This window comes from Pimephales promelas, chromosome 19 (assembly GCF_988280905.1).
Source record: "Pimephales promelas chromosome 19, fPimPro1.hap1.1, whole genome shotgun sequence".
Classification (NCBI taxonomy): domain Eukaryota; kingdom Metazoa; phylum Chordata; class Actinopteri; order Cypriniformes; family Leuciscidae; genus Pimephales; species Pimephales promelas.
The window spans coordinates 29,430,076-29,453,959 of record NC_142787.1 but is presented as its reverse complement, the minus strand read 5'-3'; the positions used below and the strand labels follow the sequence as shown (position 1 = coordinate 29,453,959).

Here is a 23,884-nt window from a genome sequence, read left to right as displayed (position 1 = left end):
GCGAAAAATTAAGTATCCCCAATCTTCTTGAAACTCTGGATTATGATAGAGGGCCATGAGACTTAGACCTGAGTGCAAAAATGGAGGCTCTAGACCCTTCCAGAGCTGAGATATGGAAACTCAAAATTTCGACCAGAAAAAAAAAACGACAGTGTTACCCCTTACGTTTTTTTTGGGGGGCGAAAAATTAAGTATCCCCAATCTTCTTGAAACTCTGGATTATGATAGAGGGCCATGAGAATTAGACCTGAGTGCAAAAATGGAGGCTCTAGACCCTTCCAGAGCTGAGATATGGATATTCAAAATTTCGACCAGAAAAAAAAAACGACAGTGTTACCCCTTACGTTTTTTTTTTTGGGCGAAAAATTAAGTATCCCCAATTTTCTCGAAACTCTGGATTATGATAGAGGGCCATGAGACTTAGACCTGAGTGCAAAAATGGAGGCTCTAGACCCTTCCAGAGCTGAAATATGGAAACTCAAAATTTCGACCAGAAAAAAAAAAAACGACAGTGTTACCCCTTACGTTTTTTTTGGGGGGCGAAAAATTAAGTATCCCCAATCTTCTTGAAACTCTGGATTATGATAGAGGGCCATGAGACTTAGACCTGAGTGCAAAAATGGAGGCTCTAGACCCTTCCAGAGCTGAGAAATGGAAACTCAAACTTTCGACCAGAAAAAAAAACGACAGTGTTACCCCTTACGTTTTTTTTGGGGGGGCGAAAAATTAAGTATCCCCAATTTTCTCGAAACTCTGGATTATGATAGAGGGCCATGAGACTTAGACCTGAGTGCAAAAATGGAGGCTCTAGACCCTTCCAGAGCTGAGATATGGAAACTCAAAATTTCGACCAGAAAAAAAAACGACAGTGTTACCCCTTACGTTTTTTTTGGGGGGGCGAAAAATTAAGTATCCCCAATTTTCTCGAAACTCTGGATTATGATAGAGGGCCATGAGACTTAGACCTGAGTGCAAAAATGGAGGCTCTAGACCCTTCCAGAGCTGAGATATGGAAACTCAAAATTTCGACCAGAAAAAAAAACGACAGTGTTACCCCTTACGTTTTTTTTGGGGGGGCGAAAAATTAAGTATCCCCAATTTTCTCGAAACTCTGGATTATGATAGAGGGCCATGAGACTTAGACCTGAGTGCAAAAATGGAGGCTCTAGACCCTTCCAGAGCTGAGATATGGAAACTCAAAATTTCGACCAGAAAAAAAAACGACAGTGTTACCCCTTACGTTTTTTTTGGGGGGGCGAAAAATTAAGTATCCCCAATCTTCTTGAAACTCTGGATTATGATAGAGGGCCATGAGACTTAGACCTGAGTGCAAAAATGGAGGCTCTAGACCCTTCCAGAGCTGAGATATGGAAACTCAAAATTTCGACCAGAAAAAAAAACGACACTGTTACCCCTTACGTTTTTTTTGGGGGGGCGAAAAATTAAGTATCCCCAATCTTCTCGAAACTCTGGATTATGATAGAGGGCCATGAGACTTAGACCTGAGTGCAAAAATGGAGGATCTAGACCCTTCCAGAGCTGAGATATGGAAACTCAAAATTTCGACCAGAAAAAAAAATGACAGTGTTACCCCTTACGTTTTTTTTGGGGGGGCGAAAAATTAAGTATCCCCAATCTTCTTGAAACTCTGGATTATGATAGAGGGCCATGAGACTTAGACATGAGTGCAAAAATGGAGGCTCTAGACCCTTCCAGAGCTGAGATATGGAAACTCAAAATTTCGACCAGAAAAAAAAACGACAGTGTTACCCCTTACGTTTTTTTTTGGGGGGCGAAAAATTAAGTATCCCCAATTTTCTCGAAACTCTGGATTATGATAGAGGGCCATGAGACTTAGACCTGAGTGCAAAAATGGAGACTCTAGACCCTTCCAGAGCTGAGATATGGAAACTCAAAATTTCGACCAGAAAAAAAAAACGACAGTGTTACCCCTTACGTTTTTTTTGGGGGGCGAAAAATTAAGTATCCCCAATCTTCTTGAAACTCTGGATTATGATAGAGGGCCATGAGACTTAGACCTGAGTGCAAAAATGGAGGCTCTAGACCCTTCCAGAGCTGAGATATGGAAACTCAAAATTTCGACCAGAAAAAAAAACGACAGTGTTACCCCTTACGTTTTTTTTGGGGGGCGAAAAATTAAGTATCCCCAATCTTCTTGAAACTCTGGATTATGATAGAGGGCCATGAGACTTAGACCTGAGTGCAAAAATGGAGGCTCTAGACCCTTCCAGAGCTGAGATATGGAAACTCAAAATTTCGACCAGAAAAAAAAAACGACAGTGTTACCCCTTACGTTTTTTTTGGGGGGCGAAAAATTAAGTATCCCCAATCTTCTTGAAACTCTGGATTATGATAGAGGGCCATGAGACTTAGACCTGAGTGCAAAAATGGAGGCTCTAGACCCTTCCAGAGCTGAGATATGGAAACTCAAAATTTCGACCAGAAAAAAAAACGACAGTGTTACCCCTTACGTTTTTTTTTTTGGGCGAAAAATTAAGTATCCCCAATTTTCTCGAAACTCTGGATTATGATAGAGGGCCATGAGACTTAGACCTGAGTGCAAAAATGGAGGCTCTAGACCCTTCCAGAGCTGAGATATGGAAACTCAAAATTTCGACCAGAAAAAAAAACGACAGTGTTACCCCTTACGTTTTTTTTGGGGGGGCGAAAAATTAAGTATCCCCAATCTTCTTGAAACTCTGGATTATGATAGAGGGCCATGAGACTTAGACCTGAGTGCAAAAATGGAGGCTCTAGACCCTTCCAGAGCTGAGATATGGAAACTCAAAATTTCGACCAGAAAAAAAAACGACACTGTTACCCCTTACGTTTTTTTTGGGGGGGGCGAAAAATTAAGTATCCCCAATCTTCTCGAAACTCTGGATTATGATAGAGGGCCATGAGACTTAGACCTGAGTGCAAAAATGGAGGATCTAGACCCTTCCAGAGCTGAGATATGGAAACTCAAAATTTCGACCAGAAAAAAAAATGACAGTGTTACCCCTTACGTTTTTTTTTGGGGGGCGAAAAATTAAGTATCCCCAATCTTCTTGAAACTCTGGATTATGATAGAGGGCCATGAGACTTAGACATGAGTGCAAAAATGGAGGCTCTAGACCCTTCCAGAGCTGAGATATGGAAACTCAAAATTTCGACCAGAAAAAAAAACGACAGTGTTACCCCTTACGTTTTTTTTTTGGGGGCGAAAAATTAAGTATCCCCAATTTTCTCGAAACTCTGGATTATGATAGAGGGCCATGAGACTTAGACCTGAGTGCAAAAATGGAGGCTCTAGACCCTTCCAGAGCTGAGATATGGAAACTCAAAATTTCGACCAGAAAAAAAAACGACAGTGTTACCCCTTACGTTTTTTTTTTGGGCGAAAAATTAAGTATCCCCAGTTTTCTCGAAACTCTGGATTATGATAGAGGGCCATGAGACTTAGACCTGAGTGCAAAAATGGAGGCTCTAGACCCTTCCAGAGCTGAGATATGGAAACTCAAAATTTCGACCAGAAAAAAAAACGACAGTGTTACCCCTTACGTTTTTTTTTTTTGGTCGAAAAATTAAGTATCCCCAATTTTCTCGAAACTCTGGATTATGATAGAGGGCCATGAGACTTAGACCTGAGTGCAAAAATGGAGGCTCTAGACCCTTCCAGAGCTGAGATATGGAAACTCAAAATTTCGACCAGAAAAAAAAACGACAGTGTTACCCCTTACGTTTTTTTTTTTGGGGGCAAAAAATTAAGTATCCCCAATCTTCTTGAAACTCTGGATTATGATAGAGGGCCATGAGACTTAGACCTGAGTGCAAAAATGGAGGCTCTAGACCCTTCCAGAGCTGAGATATGGAAACTCAAAATTTCGACCAGAAAAAAAACGACAGTGTTACCCCTTTCGGTTTTTTTTTTTTCGGGCAAAAATTACGTTTCTCCAATCTTGTCAAATCTCTGGATTATGATAGAGGGCCATGAGACTTAGACCTGAGTGCAAAAATGGAGGCTCTAGACCCTTCCAGAGCTGAGATATGGAAACTCAAAATTTCGACCAGAAAAAAAAACGACAGTGTTACCCCTTACGTTTTTTTTTTTTGGTCGAAAAATTAAGTATCCCCAATTTTCTCGAAACTCTGGATTATGATAGAGGGCCATGAGACTTAGACCTGAGTGCAAAAATGGAGGCTCTAGACCCTTCCAGAGCTGAGATATGGAAACTCAAAATTTCGACCAGAAAAAAAAACGACAGTGTTACCCCTTACGTTTTTTTTTTGGGGGGCAAAAAATTAAGTATCCCCAATCTTCTTGAAACTCTGGATTATGATAGAGGGCCATGAGACTTAGACCTGAGTGCAAAAATGGAGGCTCTAGACCCTTCCAGAGCTGAGATATGGAAACTCAAAATTTCGACCAGAAAAAAAACGACAGTGTTACCCCTTTCGGTTTTTTTTTTTTCGGGCAAAAATTACGTTTCTCCAATCTTGTCAAATCTCTGGATTCTGATAGAGGGCCATGAGACTTAGCTGAGATATTGAGATATTTATAATGGCATAATGCTACGTGGGATCTCAATATCTCATCTCTGGAAGGGTCTAGAGCCTCCATTTTTGCACTCAGGTCTCAGGAAGGGTCTAGAGCCTCCATTTTGGCACTCAGGACTAACTCTTTATATTTCCCGCTTTATATTTTGGGGTGAAGTGTGACCAGAATCTGGTTTTGATGAGATTCACACACTGACTGCGGTGTGTGTGTGCGTGTGTGCACCTGCTGACTGGTCTAGTACACAGTAGTGCAGTGCCAGATCAGTGCTGTGTGTAATAAGCCCAGCAGTGTTTATGTGGATGAGTGCGTGTTGGCGCTGATTGTGTCCTCTTCACATCCGTTCCTCCACTCCTCCAGCACCTGACTGCCAACACTCACTTCAGTCCCTAATATGAAGACATGTTGTGATGGATCCGTGTCAATATCGGGATTCTGATAACACCTGGTTTGGCCTATACATCCTTTAACATTCCCAGTTATTTAAGCCTCTAAATGTGGCCAAAAGAAATTTTAAGTTTCTCTGATCTTCTTGAAACTCTGGATTCTGATAGAGGGCCATGGGACTTACACCTGAGTGCAAAAATGGAGGCTATAGACCCTTCCAGAGCTGAGATAAGGACATCCCACGTAGCATTTATGCCATTATAAATATCTCAGCTCTGGAAGGGTCTAGAGTCTCCATTTTTGCACTCAGGTGTAAGTCCCATGGCCCTCTATCAGAATCCAGAGTTTCAAGAAGATCAGAGAAACTCAAAATTTCGACCCCCCAAAAAACGACAGTGGTACCCCTTTCGTTTTTTTTTTTTTGGTGCGAAAAAAAAAAGTTTCTCCAATATTCTTGAAACTCTGGATTCTGATAGAGGGCCATGGGACTTACACCTGAGTGCAAAAATTGAGACTCTAGACCCTTCCAGAGCTGAGATATTTATAATGGCATAAATGCTACGTGGGATGTCCTTATCTCAGCTCTGGAAGGGTCTATAGCCTCCATTTTTGCACTCAGGTGTAAGTCTCATGGCCCTCTATCATAATCCGGAGTTTCAAGAAGATCAGAGAAACTCAAAATTTCGACCCCCCCAAAAAACGACAGTGGTACCCCTTTCGTTTTTTTGTTTTTTTTGGTGCGAAAAAAAAAGTTTCTCCAATATTCTTGAAACTCTGGATTGTGATAGAGGGCCATGGGACTTGCACCTGAGTGCAAAAATTGAGACTCTAGACCCTTCCAGAGCTGAGATATTGAGATATTTATAATGGCATAAATGTTACGTGGGATGTCCATATCTCAGCTCTGGAAGGGTCTATAGCCTCCATTTTTGCACTCAGGTGTAAGTCCCATGGCCCTCTATCAGAATCCAGAGTTTCAAGAAGATCAGAGAAACTTTTTTTCGCATCAAAAAAACCCCGAAAGGGGTACCACTGTCGGTTTTTTTTTTTTTGGGGGGGGGGGGGGGGTTGAAATTTTGAGTTTCTCTGATCTTCTTGAAACTCTGGATTCTGATAGAGGACCATGGGACTTACACCTGAGTGCAAAAATTGAGACTCTAGACCCTTCCAGAGCTGAGATATGGACATCCCACGTAACATTTATGCCATTATAAATATCTCAATATCTCAGCTCTGGAAGGGTCTAGAGTCTCAATTTTTGCACTCAGGTGTAAGTCCCATGGTCCTCTATCAGAATCCAGAGTTTCAAAAAGATTTGAGAAACTCAAAATTTCAACCTCCCCAAAAAACGACAGTGGTACCCCTTTCGTTTTTTTTTTTTTTGGTGCGAAAAAAAAGTTTCTCCAATCTTCTTTAAACTCTGGATTCTGATAGAGGGCCATGGGACTTACACCTGAGTGCAAAAATTGAGACTCTAGACCCTTCCAGAGCTGAGATATTGAGATATTTATAATGGCATAAATGTTATGTGGGATGTCCATATCTCAGCTCTGGAAGGGTCTAGAGCCTCCTTTTTTGCACTCAGGTGTAAGTCCCATGGCCCTCTATCATAATCCAGAGTTTCAAGAAGATCAGAGAAACTTTTTTTTCGACTGACTGTCCACTGTCGTTTTTTTTTTTTGGGTCGAAATTTTGAGTTTCTCTGATCTTCTTGAAACTCTGGATTCTGATCATTATAAACCGCTTGGTGCTACGGACCCTGGATGGCCTCCTGAGTGCAGTAAAATAGTTTTTTTTTCACGACAGGAACTTTAATTAAAATGTCTATCAAAACACTATCCGAATCCCCATTCAATAGATTGCCGGTGGGACCGCGTCGAATTGCAGCATTTTGAATATACTGAGGAAAAACGTAAAAAATATGTAGTGGGTTATTGGACAAAGAGTGGGTTCGTGGGACGGGGGCGTATTTGTTCAACTTCAGCAATCTTCCTCCAAGATTGTTCTCTGGCTTTGGCAGCAGAGACGGTGTTACTGCGTGCTTGAAAGACATTTCTATGATCTTCGTATTTCTGAACTTACCTTAATCCCGTCCCTAAACCCAACCGTCACTGGGGTTAATGGCATTTATGAAATCTCAAATGATGGTCATTTGACGGCGTGTACAGACACGTGGAATCACTCGGACGTTAATGGCGTAGACATACACGCGGATAGCTCAAAATGCGTAGAGATAACGCGCCACTTGACTCGAAAGTGGCATGTATGTTTGCGCAAAAGTCATGATGTCATGTTGTGATCAACATCATGGAACCAATAAAGCCTGATTGCATCGGTTTGGTTTTGTCCATTCTAAGCCAATCCTGCAACCCTGAGTTTGTTTAACTACGATCATGGTACAGGGCCTAGGCTTATGACTCTGACCTGTTTTTAAAAGCCTGTCTCATCTGATTAAAACAACTCCTTCTTAGTGGACCCTCTTCCAGCACCTCGTGGAAATGTTTTATGTGCTGTTGGAAGAGCACTGTGGGTTTCAATAAGCTCTGTTCCAACTGTAGATCGTCACAATAATAAGATCTTCACGCACACTGGTAAGCGTTCATTTTATTTAAGACAAAAAGATGGATCGAAAAAATGAGCAGTCTGTACGCTGTGCCACATCAGCTGTTAGAAGCAACTTCTGATGGTTTGCCTTTTGCTTCAGCTTCTTTCTCTGCAACTTTTCTTTTTTTCCTGAAAATGAACAGCGAAAGTAAAAAAAAAAAAACACCATTATAATAAAGTCAAATACATTCTAGTCCTGTTCTTTTCATTCTGTGAGGCTAAAACAAACCCTCTTCACTATCTGCACTGTGATCCAGAACAAACCTTTTTCCCATGCCGATCTTTTTCTCAAAGAGCATGCGAGGCGTTGTGCGAATAGTTGACCGTCTGGGTGGTTTTGTCACGAGCTGACGTTTCAATTTGCTGTGGGGTGAAGAATTAGAGGTCTTATAATGTGACGTTTGATGGCAACAATAGTGCCCATAAAGTATTTTATGAATCTAAACATGCTAAACTGAAAAACACGGCTATAGCCTATAATATAACGGCGCAACCCCACCGTTTGATTTTCTTCAACCCGATCATGTAGTCAGGGACAGGACATCCAGCCTTCTTTATGACAGTAGCAATGCTGATCCATAACAACAACAACAAAAGTGAGCAGAAGTTATTGCAATCATTTGTCATAAGAAAACTGATGCCCCTGAAATGTCAAATGATGGTTTAACCTTGTAATAACCAGTGCTGTCATTACCTGCGAAGGAGAGGCTTGTCATCCTCTGTGAACAAAGTTATTGCCTTTCCTTTGTGTCCAGCTCTTCCTGTTCGCCCTACAAAGAAAACAAAGCAACGAGCTTAGTATTATAAAAGTTCAACAGCATGAATTCAGATCCTCGACTCAGACTAACCGATCCGGTGGATGTAGTCCACAGCAGTGGTAGGAAAGTCGTAGTTGATAACCAGGTTGACGCCCTTGAAGTCGATTCCACGAGCCAGCAGAGCCGTGCAGATCAGCACCCAGATCTTCCCCGAACGGAAACTGCTCACGACATTGTCCCTCTAATGAGAGACACAGGGAAACAATAGTTTGTCTTAAGAATGGGTATAAACTAAATGTTCACTACTGGTCAAAAGTTTTAGATCAGTAAGATTTTTTTAGGTTTTCAAATGTAGTCTCTTCTGCTCAACCAAGGCTGCTTTATTTGATGAAAAAAAATGACAAACAGTAATATTGTGAAATATTATGACAATTTAAAATTACTGTTTTCTCTTTTAATATTGCCGATTAATGTTGTAATGTGTAATGTTGCCGATTACACATCAGTTTTCAGTGTCACATGATCCTTCAGAAATCATTCTAATATGCTGATTTTATGCTCAAAAAACATAAATTATTATTTTCAATGTTGAAAACAGTCGTGTACCATTTTTCCCCCCAAAATTCTACGATGAATAGAAAGTTCAGAAGAACAGCATTTATTTAAAATATAATCTTTTCTAACATTATAAATGTCTTCACTGTAACTTTTGATCAGTTTAACTCATCCTTGATGAATAAAAGTATTTTCAAAAATAAAAAATAAATTATTACTGACCCCAAACTTTTGAATGGTAGTGATTAATGTTACAAAAGCTTTCCATTTCAGATCAATTCTGTTCTTTTGAACTTTCTATTAAAATAAAAATGTAAAAAACTGTTTTCCACATGGATAATACTCATAAATGTTTCTTGAGCATCATATTATAATAATTTCTGTAGGATCATGTGACACTGAAGACTGGAGTAATGATGCTGTAAATTCAGCTTTGATCACAGGAATAAATTACACTTCACTATATATTCACATAGAAAACCGCTGTTTTAAATTGTAATAATATTTCACGATATTACTGTTTTTTTGTATTTTTTATCAAATAAAGCAGCCTTAATGAGCAGAAGAGACTTCTTTTAAAAACATAAAAAATCTTACCGATCTAAAACTTTTGACCGGAAGTGTATATCATAGGTAACAAATGGATCCATTAGTTAATGCAAGCTAAACTCAATGAAAAATAATTCTAAAGCATTTATTATTCATTCTAACATTTATTAATGCATTATTGAATCAAAAGTTGTATCTGTTAATATTTAACAGACCTGAGCTAACAAAAACAAACAGTAACAATAGGACTGTCATGATTCCTCGATTAAATTCAAATGCTCGATTTAACAAAATCCTTGATTGCAATTTACCTTGGATCAACCGGAAGTGTCGCATTTCAGATAAGAATCCACGAAACGCATTATTAGAAAGTTTAATAAAACAGCACGATATATATAAACCATAATATAACAGTGCTATTGTCAAATTAGAAAGGCTGCCATTCAATTAAATAAAATTATGCACTGTGTGTTTCAGAGCGTAGTCCTTTAATGCTTTATTACCATGCCTGCAGGTTACAGTAAATGCTCTCAGATGTCTCTGCATGTGCTGGAGTCTGAGTTTTCAATAACATGCATTTGAAAACAGATATAAAGTCAGTCGCACTTTGTGTGTCAAGATTTGCACTGCTACAAGCGTGGAGGAGCTCAGTTAACAAACGCCATCTCTGCATATGCCGAGTTCGGGTTACTTATAATGTCCATCTGGGAACGCAACGTGTGCCATTTCACCAGATTTGTAATGCGAATCATTTAAAAACCTATGCCAACACAGAAGAACACATCAAAATGGTTTCTAAATATACAAATGTTGTTCATTGCAATTGCAAAATAAGTTTAAACTCTCACTTGGAGTTGGAAAGTTTTGATGTCCACATATTCTTGTTCAAGAAATTACAGTGGCTGTTACAGCATTCCTATCATGAAGAAGTGGCCAAATATTAAAGATTGTGAACATTTGAATTAAATGTTTAGCCAAAATGACACAAGGATTTGATCATGCGGTCAAGTCTAACAGCACTTACCAGGCCATTTGCGCCCTCTGCAGGCATTCGAAATCATACGTAATGCGTAAAGTTGATCGTTTACATTCCATGTATATAACATTATGTGTTGTTCAATTAAACCATATGGTTTCTTGCTTTTGATACTTTATTTGAACCATTTATTATTGCCTCATTTTTATTATATGTATTTTAAGTCATCATTTAGGTCTATTTTTGTTATCACAAAAAAAAAAAAAAAATCGGATTACTCGACATACTAATCGTGAAAATAATCTAATACCAAAATAATCATTAGTGATGATAATTATTAAAAATGACAACCTGCTGTTGTGTTCGATCCGCATGGATCACGTCCACGTTTATCCCCTCGTACACCAGCTCATGGAAGAGCTCTCGGGCACGGTCAATAGACTGAACAAAGATCAACACTGGCGGCAAAAAACCCTGAAAGAAAATTATGTCATCCTTAAATTATGTAAAAAAAAAAACCCCTCACATCTCCTTGTGATGCATCTGATGAAATTTAGGATCTTTATTTCTTTTTCCGCTATGAGGCAAGACCTGATATTTGCTCATCCAAATAACTGAAGTGAGAACTTCACTGACCTGCTTTATAAGGTTCCTCATGGCAAGTAGCTTTCCATTTTCTGAACCCACAAACAGCAGCTGCTGCTCCACAGTATCAACAGCAGAGTTTCTGTGGACGGAGACAATCAGGTATGTGTTTAATTCAACCCTACTAGAGCAGAGTTTCATTTCAACATGTCATTTATTGATGTATTTTGTCCTATTGCTGTCTTTACAAGCTTCCAACCAAAATAGTTATAACTTTTACTACAAAATAAGCATTAAAACTTTAGCTCGTAACTCAACGTATTTAATGACATGATGCGTTTCGATACCTGGGTCCAATGTTGACAGACACGAGGTTGTCTAGGTTGAGTTTGCACCATTTCTCTACGTCTGTGGCAAAGGTTGCGCTGAAGAGAACCCGGCATATTTTGGGAGAAGAGCAGGCCAAGAAGATGGTGGCAAGCTGCTCTCTGAAACCCCTCTTCCCATCCTCAAAGAGCTTATCAGACTCATCCACCACCAGCCACTCCACACTACAGACAGCAAACACACATTCACGATCGAGGGAAGCTTGAAAAATCTACACGCATAATTAATACTTTATTCATGTATTTATACTAAACTACAGAGCTTTTAAAAAAAAATCACTCACCAACTTAAGTTGATCGCAGGAGGGTCTTGATTTAATAAATATATCAATCTGTTGGGAGTCGTCACCAATATATCTGGAAAACAAAGGGATTAAAAAGAAAAATTAAAGATAAAGGAAATCTCTCAGCTAATGCTGTAAAGTATATAGGGAGCACATTTACTTGCAGATGACTATAATAAATAGGGATGGGCAACGATTAATCGCATCCAAAATAAAAGTTTGAGTTTACATAATATATGTGTGTGTAGTGTGTATAATTAATTTGTATATATAAACACCCACACATGCATGTATATATTTAAGAAAAATGTGTTATTAATATATCAATTTTTTTTATTTATATAATATTAATTGTGAATAAATATATATATGCACATATTTCTTAAATATATACATGCATGTGTGGGTATTTATACATACAAATTAATATATATTAAGTAAACAAAAACTTTTATTTTGGATGCGATTAATCGTTGCCCATCCCTAAAGGCTACAATTAACAACAAAGCCCAACTATTACAGTGGGGGAAATAAGTATTTGACCCCTTGCTGATTTTGCAGGTTTGCCCACTTACAAAGAATGCAACGATCTATAATTTTAATCATATGTACATTCTAACAGTGAAAGACAGAATCCCAAAGAAAATTCCAGAAAATTACATCATATGAATTTATTAAAATTGATAACCATCTGATGAGGAAAAACAATTATTTGACCCCCTGGACAAACAGCATGTTAATATTTTGTAGAAAAGCCATTGTTGGCCAGCACAAATGTCAAACGGTTTTTATTGTTGGTGACAAAGTTTGTGCACATTTCGGCAGGGATGTTGGCCCACTCCTCCCTGCAGACAGCCTCCAAATCTTTCAGGTTCCGAGGTTGTCGCCTGGCAACTCGAATTTTAAGCTCCCTCCAAAGATTTTCAATTGGATTCAGGTCTGGAGACTGGCTAGGCCACTCCAGAACCTTGATGTGCTTCTTCTTCAGCCACTCTTTTGTTGCTTTGGCGGTGTGCTTAGGGTCGTTGTTGTGCTGAAACACCCATCCTCGACCCATCTTCAGCTCTCTCACTGAGGGAAGGAGATGTTGGTCCAGAATTCCACGATATATGGCCCGTCCATCCTCCCCTCAATACGATGGAGTTGTCCCGTCCCCTTGGATGAAAAGCACCCCCAAAGCATGATGTTGCCACCACCATGCTTGACGGTGGGGATGGTGTTCTTTGGGTTGTACTCGGTGTTCTTTGCCCTCGAGTTGAGTTGAGGCCAAAAAGTTCTATTTTGGTCTCATCTGACCACATCACATTCTTCCAGGACTCTTCTGAGTCGTCCAGGTGGTGAATGGAGAACTTCATGCGGGCCTGTACATGTTTCTTCTTGAGCAAGAGGACCTTGCGTGCGCTGCAGGATTTCAATCCATAACGGTGTAGTGTGTTACCAACCGTTTCTTTTGTAACTGTGGTCCCAGCTGCCTTAAGTTGATTCATCAGTTCCCCCTTGTGGTTTTGGGATGATTCCTCACCATTCGCATGATCAGGGACACCCCACGAGGCGAGATCTTGTGTGGAGGCCCAGACCGAGGGAGGTTGGCGGTGGTGTGGTGCTTCTTCCATTTCCTGATAACTGCACCGACAGTTGATCTTTTCTCTCCAAGTTGCTTTCCGATTCTCTTGTAGCCCATCCCAGCCTTGTGCAGATCAACAATCTTGTCCCTGATTTCCGTAGAAAGCTCTTTGGTCTTGCCCATGGTGGTGATGTTGGAAGCTGGTTGTTTGGGTGTTGACACGTGTCTTTTATACAGGTAACAAGGTGAGGCAGGTGTATTTGATGTAGATAATTGGTTGGGATTGGGGCTGTGTCTTAAAGAAAGACTAACTGGCTTGTAGGAGCCAGAATACTTGCTGTTTGGTAGGGGGTCATATACTTGTTTTTCCTCATCAGATGGTTATCAATTTTTATAAATTCATATGATGTGATTTTCTGGAATTTTCTTTGGGATTCTGTCTTTCACTGTTAGAATGTACATATGATTAAAATTGTAGATTGTTGTATTCTTTGTAAGTGGGCAAACCTGCAAAATCAGCAAGGGGTCAAATACTTATTTCCCCCACTGTACATTTAATTGTTATTTGTTTTTAGGTGTAATAATCATACAACGCACTATATAAAGAAAGATGACCCGACTTATCACTTGACTAAACTCTTCCGGAAATATACCATAAATACGAGCATTCATGGAGCCCAAAACATACCAAATTTCTTAGCAGACTTTGGCCCATATTTTTTTACAGCATCAACTCCTTTATTGATCATGTGAACTCTGAAGCCCACTCCTTCTGACAGTTTCAGCAACTCTCTGTGAGTCTAGAGACAAAAAAAAAAGATGCAAGTCTTTATTGCACTCAGTCGATGCGTTTAGACCGTCAGATTATTTGATGATGTGGGATTCAGCAATTATTAACTTATTGAAGGTTTACCTGAGTGGCCAGCTCTCGGGTGGGGGAGATGATGAGGGCTCTGAAACCCTTGTTGAGGGGCTGGCGAAGGTGGGCCAGCAGGGGCAGACAGAAGGCCATAGTCTTACCAGAGCCTGTAGGAGCACATGCCAGGATCTCCCTTTTCTAAATCAAACAGAAATATGGAATCAAAAGACTCAAACAAACACATTTATATCTGACCCAACAGACACGTGTCATACATGCATCATGAGGGGAATGGCCTGCATCTGAATGGGTGTGGGGGTTTGGAAACCCGCTGTCTTGATGTTTTGAATGACTCGTGGGTCCAGATCGTACTCCTTCTGCAGCTCTTCAAAAGTGGAAACGGGATCTGGAATGTCTGTCCCGTGCACGTTAATCCGGTTCTGGTTACGTACCCGATTCACCTTAAACACACACAGACAGATTAAAACAATAATGAGTTTTGATTCAATCATCATACGATCACATCAAAACCAGTCGCATAGATCCTATAAGACACATTCTCTATTCCTCGGGAAAAAAAGTCCAATTATACTTGACAGATATTTTTATTAAAGATTTTTTATTTATTTATCTAGATTGGCTGGTATTAATATTGTTTTTATATATATATATATATATATATATATATATATATATATATATAATTGTGATGTTCATTCTCCATATTTCACAAAGTAAATATTTCTCTTCTCTACTAAATTTAATAATAATCAGTAGGGGTTCAATCTCCAGCTGGCTGTCATAATAATAGCACTTCATTATTTAAAGCCACTGTTAAATGCATATTAGGGATGGGCAACGATGAATCGCATCCAAAATAAAAGTTTGTGTTTACGTGATATATGTGTGTGTAGTGTGTATAATTATTTTGTAAATACAAATACTAACACATGCATGTATATATTTAAGAAAAATGTGTTAATATATCAAATATTTATATTTATACATAATATTAATTATGTATAAATGTATATAAAGTATATACATGCAAATATTTCTTAAATATATACATGCATGTGTGTGTATTTATATATACAAAATAATTATACACACCACACCACACACGCATACATTACGTAAAAACAAACTTTTATTTTGGATGCGATTAATCGTTGCCCATCCCTAATGCATATATCAAATTAATATCCATTTTCAATAATGCACACTCTAATGTTGTGTGTCACTTGTAGCATTTAAAAATTTAGATTTATTTATTTAAACAAAAGAGTATCAAATTTTAATACTGTCCATATTATGAAAAGTGTTAGCATTGGTCAGAATTTTAAAACAGCCGTATTAAACAAAAATGTTCAACTGTAGCTGACCACAGAATAATAATATTATAACACATTATACCTTCTCCTGATGAAGCTGCTTTAGTCTTTTCAAAGAGAGCGTGTCTTTAGACTCTTTCTTGGGGTCTTTCACAGTGTCTTGCGACGACATCCACTGGATCCCCTCTTCCTCTCTCTTTTCAGGTTCTGTGTCTGTTTCAAAAAAGTAGGAAGAGAGAACTGTTTGAAAACCATAATAGACCTGCTAGCAATCTGAAGAGATTGAAAGAAGACTTGCCTTCAGATTTTCTCTTAGCTCCTTTCTTTTTCTTTCGTGCAGCCTTCACTGGCTCATCCACTTCAGTACGTTTCCGTTTACCAGAGGCCTGCTCTTCATCACTCCCTTCTTTCTCTTCTTCACCATCATCTTCACTCAGTCTGGACTGCGGAGAAGCCTTCTCTAGTGTCTCTGTGCCAAAAAAGCTGGTTTCAGCCAGCTGTTGTGAGCTGTACTTGCTCTGAGACTTCACTACCTGAGAAGAGTTGCACAAGAAATGAACATGCGTTTTAGTACTGTAGTAAAGTAACAACCCACATTCATGTTTCTATTGACTGTGTACAACGCAGTAACCAAACTAATGATGTTTAAAATGTGGAAAATGTCCATTACTATCTCATACTACTTGTTAAAGCACTCTATTAGCGTTGTTTGGGTTCATTTGGATTAGCACTAGCACTTCCAGAGACATTCAATGGGAAATGGAAACGCATGTTAGCCATGTGGCAGCATTTCAAGTCGAAATGTACGTATTTCTTTCGTTTTATAAAACGGCAACCCCGCATATGTTAAATGTATTATGTACGTTGCATTAAAACCTACCTTAAACCTCTCTGCATCTTTAGCAAACCTTTTCAGATCAAACTTTGCTCCAGACCCAAGCTTTCTAAACAAGTCGACGGCGTCCATTGATACAATGTAAGACGTGAATAATCGATCTAGATTTATAGCTGTCTATGGATTTAACACGCTCTCGGCGCTCAACTATTACGCCTTTTTTGTTTCTTTAGTCTATCACAAGAGAGCGCTGTTTCTTTAAAAAAAAACATCTTTTTTCTTACATCTTTATAAATTCCTGCCTCTTTTTCTCCTACATTATTGTACAATTATAATCAATTTCAGTATAACAGGAATCAGTATCAACCAATAAATAAATAAATGCATTATTTAGTTTTTTTTTTTTTTTTACAAGTAATACATTCATTGACAATATAATACGTGAGTTCTTATTATTATAATAGTAGGAAGATAACTTTACCAGTATTAATACAGATTAATCTGCGTTTATTTTACAGTTCTTTTGGTGAAAAAATGGTAATCTTGTAACAAAATCATTGAAGCATTAAACAGGTGATTGTGTTATTATTCTCTTTGGAGATCCTCTTATCTAAAAGTAGGCTAAATATAGACAGTAATTTAATACTGCTGAGTCATATCTCTTATGATAAACTTATGTTGCCAGGTACCAAAACAAAATGTGTGTTGCAATACCAAAAGAGTCATAACGAGTTAAACACAACATTCCACCGTAATAAATCATTAACTTAAACAAAATTCTTCCAATGACTGGAGGAAATAGAGAAGAGAACAACTTCTCATGTGATTATATTACTCTACATTAATAATACTCTTACAGTCATCCTACATTGTTTCACATTTAATGACCACAGAATGACCACAGAGATATCACATGATAATAATAATGGCTGTGTATATCCCATAAGATATCACAGAAGTGCATGCACAAACCATGATCAAATGATATTAAACACTTGTCTGATTAGAATCAGTTTAGGTTCATATGCCACAGGTGTTGCATTAGGTGTAAACACTGATCTATATAGAATGACATTAAATAGATCAGTGGGTGTAAAGCTATAAGGTTTGTGGCTATACAGGCTTTACTTCTGCATGCTTTTTCCCTCTCTCATATAACTTCATTTCCTGCTAGACAACATAACACACAAGACCAGCCTGACGTTTTTCTGTGTTTTAGCAGACAATAACTCAATGAAGAGGTGAACCTTTGTGAGTATGTTTTATATATATATATATATATATATATATATGCTTTATATATATTTTATATATAGGCTTTATATATATATATATATATATATATATATATATATAGGCGTTATATATATATATATATATATATATATATATATATAGGCTTTATATATATATATATAGGCTATATATATATATATATATATATATATATATATATATATATATTAGTGGTACGGTTGGAGGCAGATGTTTGTTTTCTATTCTATTAACCTCGGAATGAATGAAGTATTGATTTTATAGATTATAATGATTTCAGTGAGTAAATTATTCCATATATTTATCACACACTTGTGTGTTTTTGATAAAGAATTAGTTATTTTGCAGGAAAACTGCAAGTAAAACTGCAGGAGTTATGCTTTCTCTTGTGCTTATGCTGATGGAATGAAGTATTGCAGGTTGTGTTTCTCCACTTTTCGAAGTTGTCTCACCATTTTACAGCAAATATGAAAACATCATACAATTTGATAGATTGAGGTTTATTTACTGATTCACTTCATTGCAAAAGTAAACTTATCTTTCAGTTGTTACAACTGTGTATTACTTTTAAATGTATAATCAGAATAATCGCGATTAATCGCATCTTAGCAGTTTGTGTTTACATAATATATGTGTGTGGTATACAGTCAATAATGTATTCAGACACATTTAACATTTCTCACATTATCACAGTTTTATTCGCTATAAAAAGAGTTTTCAAATCAGTTGATATTTCATTGGTTTTGGCCATTCTTCTGTTAGACTGGATGTCGGCTGTTAAATTTAAGTACACAATTAGATAATACCAATTTAGATCAACAAATTACAGAGCAACGCTTAACTTTGTTCAGTCTGTGGTGTAAAAAGTCCGCACTAGCAATTAAAGAAAAAAACACTTGAGCTAAACATGTCGACTGTATGAAGAATTTTTGTGTATAATATGTCACAGTTTACTTTATTTTGTTATCCTCACTTACATAAATTAACTATATTGTCCTGCACCCACTAGTAGAAAAAAAAATCTGGTGTCTGGATAATGTTTGGTTTGATTGTATATTACTGTATATGTTTTTCATATATATGCCTCTTTGTGTGTATTTGTGCATATACTGTATACACACACACATACATGTGTGTATATGTATATATGAAGAGTTCAGATGCAAAAGCCTCTAAGTGCCATTTAAAATTTCTTCTAGAATAATTTTTATCAAGCTTGTATATTTAAGTTCAGTGATTTCACTTAAATTGCAATGAAGATTACCTATTAATGGTTATTTACTGAACTTAAATATACAAGCTTGTTAAAAATTATAATCCTAGAAGAAAATTTCAAGTGGCACTTAGAGGCTTTTGCATCTGAACTCTTGTATTCACAGACCATGCGCGCACACACACACATATGCATAATATAATAATATATATACACATGATGTGATTAATTGCAATTCATTGAGTTGACAGCACCAATTTTTTATTTATTTTTGAATGTAGTGATTTAAATAATAAATGTATTATTTTTTATTTGTAGGAAATTCAAAGCCAAACACAAGGGCTTGCTTGAAGAGCACAGAAAAAATATGCATCTCCTGTTTGACACGAAAAAAGAATCAAGAAAAAACACAGGAACACTAAAACAAATCACATTATATATTGCCTTCTGTGGTTTTATTTCGCCATCTAGTGCATTTTTCCTAAAGAACTGCACCATCAGTACTCCCCTTAAAAACACGCAGCTGAAAGTGCTTTGCTACAAAATGGGCTTTTTCAGGATCCCGCGGGTTCCCGGAAATACCCGGATTTTAGATATTTCCTTCAACGCTTTTGCACAGATCCAGATTGGAGACTTCAGGCATTTGTCAAACCTACAGGACTTGAACATATCCAACAATAAAATCTCACAAATCCAAGAGGGTGCACTTGACAATCTTTCCAACTTGACCCATCTCAATCTGGCCCGCAACAGCCTGAACGCAGTCTCAAGCGGGATGCTACGCGGCCTAAGCAGCCTGCTAGTGCTACGTCTGGATGACAACAATATCAAAGACATTGAAGAGTCAGCTTTTAGCACGCTTCAGAATTTAAAGGTGTTAAATCTAACACAAAACCACCTCCATTACATAGACCGAGTGAAGCCGGTTCTTGCGCCACCGTGTTTGGAGGAACTCTACATCGGAAGCAACAATTTTACTGTTTTCAACTCGTATGAGATAGCAACAAAGCCCTTGTCGTTAAAAAGGTTGGATTTGTCCAACAACCCTTTGGCAACATTTCAGCTCACTGACAATATATTTCCATCCCTCGCTCACCTTGATCTATCCTATTGCGGTCAAAATGGCACCATGACATGGAATGTTACAGAAAATACATTTTTGTCCTCAGTGCAAACATTATACTTCATGGATGTTCATATGTCACCCCAGAGTGTCGCTGACGTGCTTCCGAGCTTCAGGAACTCATTGAATAAAATCAGGCTTAATGGAAACGTGGAGCTCAACAAGACCAAGCTTCTGCTGAACGCATGTTCTCCAGCGCTAAGAGTTGTACGGCTAAACGCTAACAAAATAAAACATCTCGCCGACCACATGTTTGATCCCTGTTCTAACCTGACGGAGTTGGATTTAGGAGAAAACGAAATATCCACGTTGTCGCAGAGTGTGTTCAGGAGTTTTACGCAACTAAAAAAGCTACTTCTGCAAATCAACAAACTGACTCGAATAACAAACTCCTTTCAAGCTCTCTCCACTCTCGAGTTCCTAGATCTCAGTAGAAACAGCATCAGGGAGCTCACCTGTGACGACTTTGCCAATTTAACAAAGGTGAAGACTCTGTACTTGTATGGTAACAAAATCTCACTCATTAATTCCTGCTTGTTCAAGGACCTCACAAGTCTTGAAGTCCTAAAGCTCGGAACAAATAACCTGTTGAGGATCGGCGATGCGTTCAGCAATGGGCCGCGTTCCCTGAAGGATCTGCAAGTTAATTTCAACAAGCTAAGCAAAATAAAAAAACACACTTTTAGAAACGTGCCACAATTAACCAGTTTGTCCTTACAAGACAATCAGATATCAGAGATTGAGGCCCATGCTTTTGAAGAACTGAAGAACCTGACCTCTCTACTTCTGTCATCGAACAAAATAACAGCTAAAACATTAACCAGACACCTGAACGTGTTCTCGGGCATGCCCAACCTCCAAAATCTGGAATTGTACGCCAACACCATTTCATTTAAAGATAATAAATTGACACACCCTCCGTTTGAGGAGCTGAAGCAACTCCGGGTTTTGACCCTTAACAGTCAACGCCGTGGGATCGGCGTAATACCCTCAAATCTGCTTCAAGGTTTATCCTCCTTGGAAATGTTTTACGCTGGAAACACAAATCTTGGTCATCTAAATCCTGATACATTCAAGTTCAGCCCTCGGCTCTGGTTCTTGGATCTCTCCAAGAACGCACTGTCTGAAGACGACTCCATCCCGGCCGAGACCTTCCACCCTATTTCCGGGCTAACCAAACTCATCCTTTCAAGAACGCAGCTTCGCTCACTGAACTTCTTGTTGAATGCAAATCTGTCCCGACTCTCCACCTTAAGTGCCCCGGGCAATGAGATCGACACGATCAACGAGACTCTGATTGAGTCGCTGCCTCGACTAGAAGTCCTCGACTTGCAGAGAAACACGTTCACTTGCGACTGCCACAACGAGTTCTTCATTGAGTGGGCCGTGAAAAGTAATTCTACTCAGGTGTTTTATTTCAACAAGTACATGTGTAGCTATCCTCGTGCCTTACGGGGCATGAGCTTGTCCGCTTTCAACACCGAATCCTGCACCTTGAAAATCGACTTCATCTGCTTTCTTTGCAGCAGTATTGCGGTCGTCCTCACCCTCTTCTGTTCATTTGTCTGGCAGTTTCTGCGCTATCAGGTGATTTACGCCTACTACCTCCTCTTAGCCTTCCTTTACGACACCAAGAAGAAGCGGAGTGGTACAACGTTCCAGTACGACGCCTTTATTTCCTACAACACCCAAGATGAGCCTTGGGTAATGGAGGAACTCATTCCCAAATTAGAAGGAGAACAGGGCTGGAGATTGTGCCTTCACCACCGAGACTTTGAACCAGGAAGGCCAATAATAGACAACATCGTTGATGGCATATACAGCAGCCGCAAGACCATCTGCCTGGTCACTAGGAACTACCTGAAGAGCAACTGGTGTTCAAGTGAGGTCCAGGTGGCGAGCTTCAGGCTCTTCGATGAGCAGAAGGATGTGCTGGTCCTGGTGTTCCTGGAGGATATTCCCGCACATGAGCTCTCTCCGTACCACAGGATGCGGAAGCTGGTGAAGAAACAAACTTACCTCCGCTGGCCCAAACCTGGAGAAGATACTAAGATCTTCTGGCAAAAGCTAAAAATGGCTTTAAAGACCAAAGAGGGTCATAAATCAGAGACTGGAATTTTATGAGGATATTATAACAATATGGTACAGTACACTGTCACCTTTAGTGAAAACTATGGGGATTTTCCTGTAAATGTTTATTTTTTCCCTCAAAAAGACTCCACTTTTTTTTTTTTTTTTTTGGAAATAGGCTCATTTTACAACTCCCTCAGAGTTAAACAGTTATATTTTACCATTTTTTAATCAATTCAGCTGATTTTCTGATATTTAGAAGAATATATGTAACCAGACATTTTCTGGTCCCATTGACTTCCATAGTATAGTCAATGATATTCTTCTAAATATCAGAAAATCGGCTGAATGGATTGGAAAACGGTAAACCTGAACTGTTTAACTCTGGGGGAGTTGTAAAATGAGCCTATTTCCAAAAAAATAAAAAAATTAAATAAAAGTGGAGTATCCCTTTAAATAGAAGTGTAAATACATCCATTTTATGTCAAGTAGTCTTTTGGTAGATTATCATGTATATATATTTATTTTATTTTTTTAAAGCAATTTATTCCTGTGATGCAAAGATGAATTTTCAGCATCATAACAACAGTCGTCACATGATCCTTCAGAAAACAGTCTAATATGCTGATTTGATGCTCAAGAAACATTTTTTATTACCATCAATGTTGAAAACAGTTGTGCTGCTTAATATTTTATGGGATTTTTTTTTTCTGGATTTTTGGACGAATAGAGAACAGCATTTGACATAGAAATGTACAATATAAATGCCTTTACTGTCAATTTTGATCAATTTCAATTCGTCTTTGGATTTTTCTTCAAATAAATAAATAAATAAATAAAACTTTTGAACGGAGTGTATATGTATACATTAGCTTTTTTATTGTACAACAGGAATACTATAAAGACCTTAAAACATTTGATGAATGAACAATACCCCTAGTCAGCATGTTAAAAACTAAGTCAACAAGTGAAGAAGATCTCTGTATGGGGTCACGGTGGGCTGATGTTCGGCCCACACACTGACCCCTGATAGTTGGACACGGGGGTGGGAATGGTCAAGGGATAATGGCCCTTTCTCTAATTTCACCAAGCCAACATCATATTTGACCCTCTGTGATGTCCATTATAAGCAGGTGAAGTCTGTAACTTTTGCATGACGGAAGCAAAAAAAAAGAAAAAAAGAAATGTTCGGTTTAGAGAAAAATACTTATGTTGGTTATGCATTACCCGAAATAGACCACCATTGAAGTCTTACAGCTCATATAAAATACATTTACAAACACAAGAAGCTAGCTATAGCCTATCAGTTTGTCAACATAGACACAACGCATCATATTAATGCTTTTACACCCCTCCCAGAATGTCTTACCTTATCTATCTTTAGGCTACGTTTGTTTCTACCAACGAAGGAATGATTTAAACATTATTTTTCTTTGGTAATCTGTTGATAAAGTAACTTGTCTTGAATCTGGAACATTCTTTAAACACAACCTATGGCAGTGTGGGAAGAGAACAGAGGGTTACAGGAGAAAAGTCAGCTTTTCTGTCTCCTGTCTTTCTGACCTTTGACCCTAGCAGTAGCTGACATAAGATCACTTCTGCTGACCTGCTCTGAAGGACGTCTGCTGCTGCACATTCATCGCTCCACGCCTCCACGTTGTCCTCTTGTCCACGTCCCTGCATGTGTCCTCTGCTGCCGCTGGATTTTACAGAAGCTATATATGCTAATCGCTAATGTGCTACAATTACAATACTGTTGATTCTGGCCAACCCAGAAGCTTAGCATAGCTATTTTCAATAAACGTGTTACCAATAACATATTTATTGTTGTTAGTGTGTAACAAATGAGCCAAAACACGAGTGCTTTTCAGACGCAATATTTGTGTTGACATGTAGGGACAGTCATATCAATGTATAGGCTATGTTTTTGTGGTTTTTAGACTTGAATGAGGGAATGTACAATATATTA

The 23,884-nt window shown here is 38.3% G+C and overlaps 2 protein-coding genes across 4 annotated transcripts; one reads left to right on the top strand and one right to left on the bottom strand.

Moving 5' to 3' along the window:
• Positions 1-7,529: 7,529 nt before the first annotated feature.
• ddx52 (DExD-box helicase 52) lies at positions 7,530-16,431 on the bottom strand. 2 transcript variants are annotated; one of them, XM_039688392.2, is made up of 15 exons: positions 16,280-16,431; positions 15,698-15,932; positions 15,482-15,612; positions 14,341-14,526; positions 14,120-14,263; positions 13,895-14,006; positions 11,643-11,715; positions 11,320-11,523; positions 11,024-11,114; positions 10,739-10,861; positions 8,398-8,548; positions 8,244-8,319; positions 8,049-8,120; positions 7,814-7,912; positions 7,530-7,678 (listed from the first exon to the last, which is right to left on the bottom strand). In XM_039688392.2, exons 1-15 carry the CDS (start codon positions 16,364-16,366, stop codon positions 7,606-7,608), a joined length of 1,857 nt encoding a protein of 618 aa, XP_039544326.1. In that variant the 5' UTR covers positions 16,367-16,431; the 3' UTR covers positions 7,530-7,605. The 2 variants fall into 2 exon arrangements, with proteins under 2 accessions (XP_039544326.1, XP_039544327.1); XM_039688393.2 differs by having other exon boundaries at positions 15,482-15,606.
• On the top strand, positions 11,076-22,062 carry tlr22 (toll-like receptor 22). 2 transcript variants are annotated; one of them, XM_039688382.2, is made up of 2 exons: positions 11,076-11,134; positions 19,041-22,062. In XM_039688382.2, the coding sequence occupies exon 2, from the start codon at positions 19,090-19,092 to the stop codon at positions 21,967-21,969; it is 2,880 nt and encodes a 959-aa protein (XP_039544316.2). In that variant the 5' UTR covers positions 11,076-11,134; positions 19,041-19,089; the 3' UTR covers positions 21,970-22,062. The 2 variants fall into 2 exon arrangements, with proteins under 2 accessions (XP_039544316.2, XP_039544317.2); XM_039688383.2 differs by lacking the exon at positions 11,076-11,134 and adding an exon at positions 17,396-17,485.
• The last annotated feature ends 1,822 nt before the right edge of the window (positions 22,063-23,884 follow it).

What these genes read in the sequence shown, in the direction of transcription:
- ddx52 (XM_039688392.2), bottom strand. Translation starts at nt 16,366, where the DNA reads ATGGACGCCGTCGACTTGTTTAGAAAGCTTGGGTCTGGAGCAAAGTTT. An exon ending in AAGATGCAGAGAGGTTTAAG is followed by an intron (nt 15,933 to 16,279) that starts GTAGGTTTTAAT and finishes AACTCTTCTCAG; the next exon opens with GTAGTGAAGTCTCAGAGCAA. An exon ending in TGAGGAACCTTATAAAGCAG is followed by an intron (nt 10,862 to 11,023) that starts GTCAGTGAAGTT and finishes ATTTTCTTTCAG; the next exon opens with GGTTTTTTGCCGCCAGTGTT.
- tlr22 (XM_039688382.2), top strand. Translation starts at nt 19,090, where the DNA reads ATGCATCTCCTGTTTGACACGAAAAAAGAATCAAGAAAAAACACAGGA.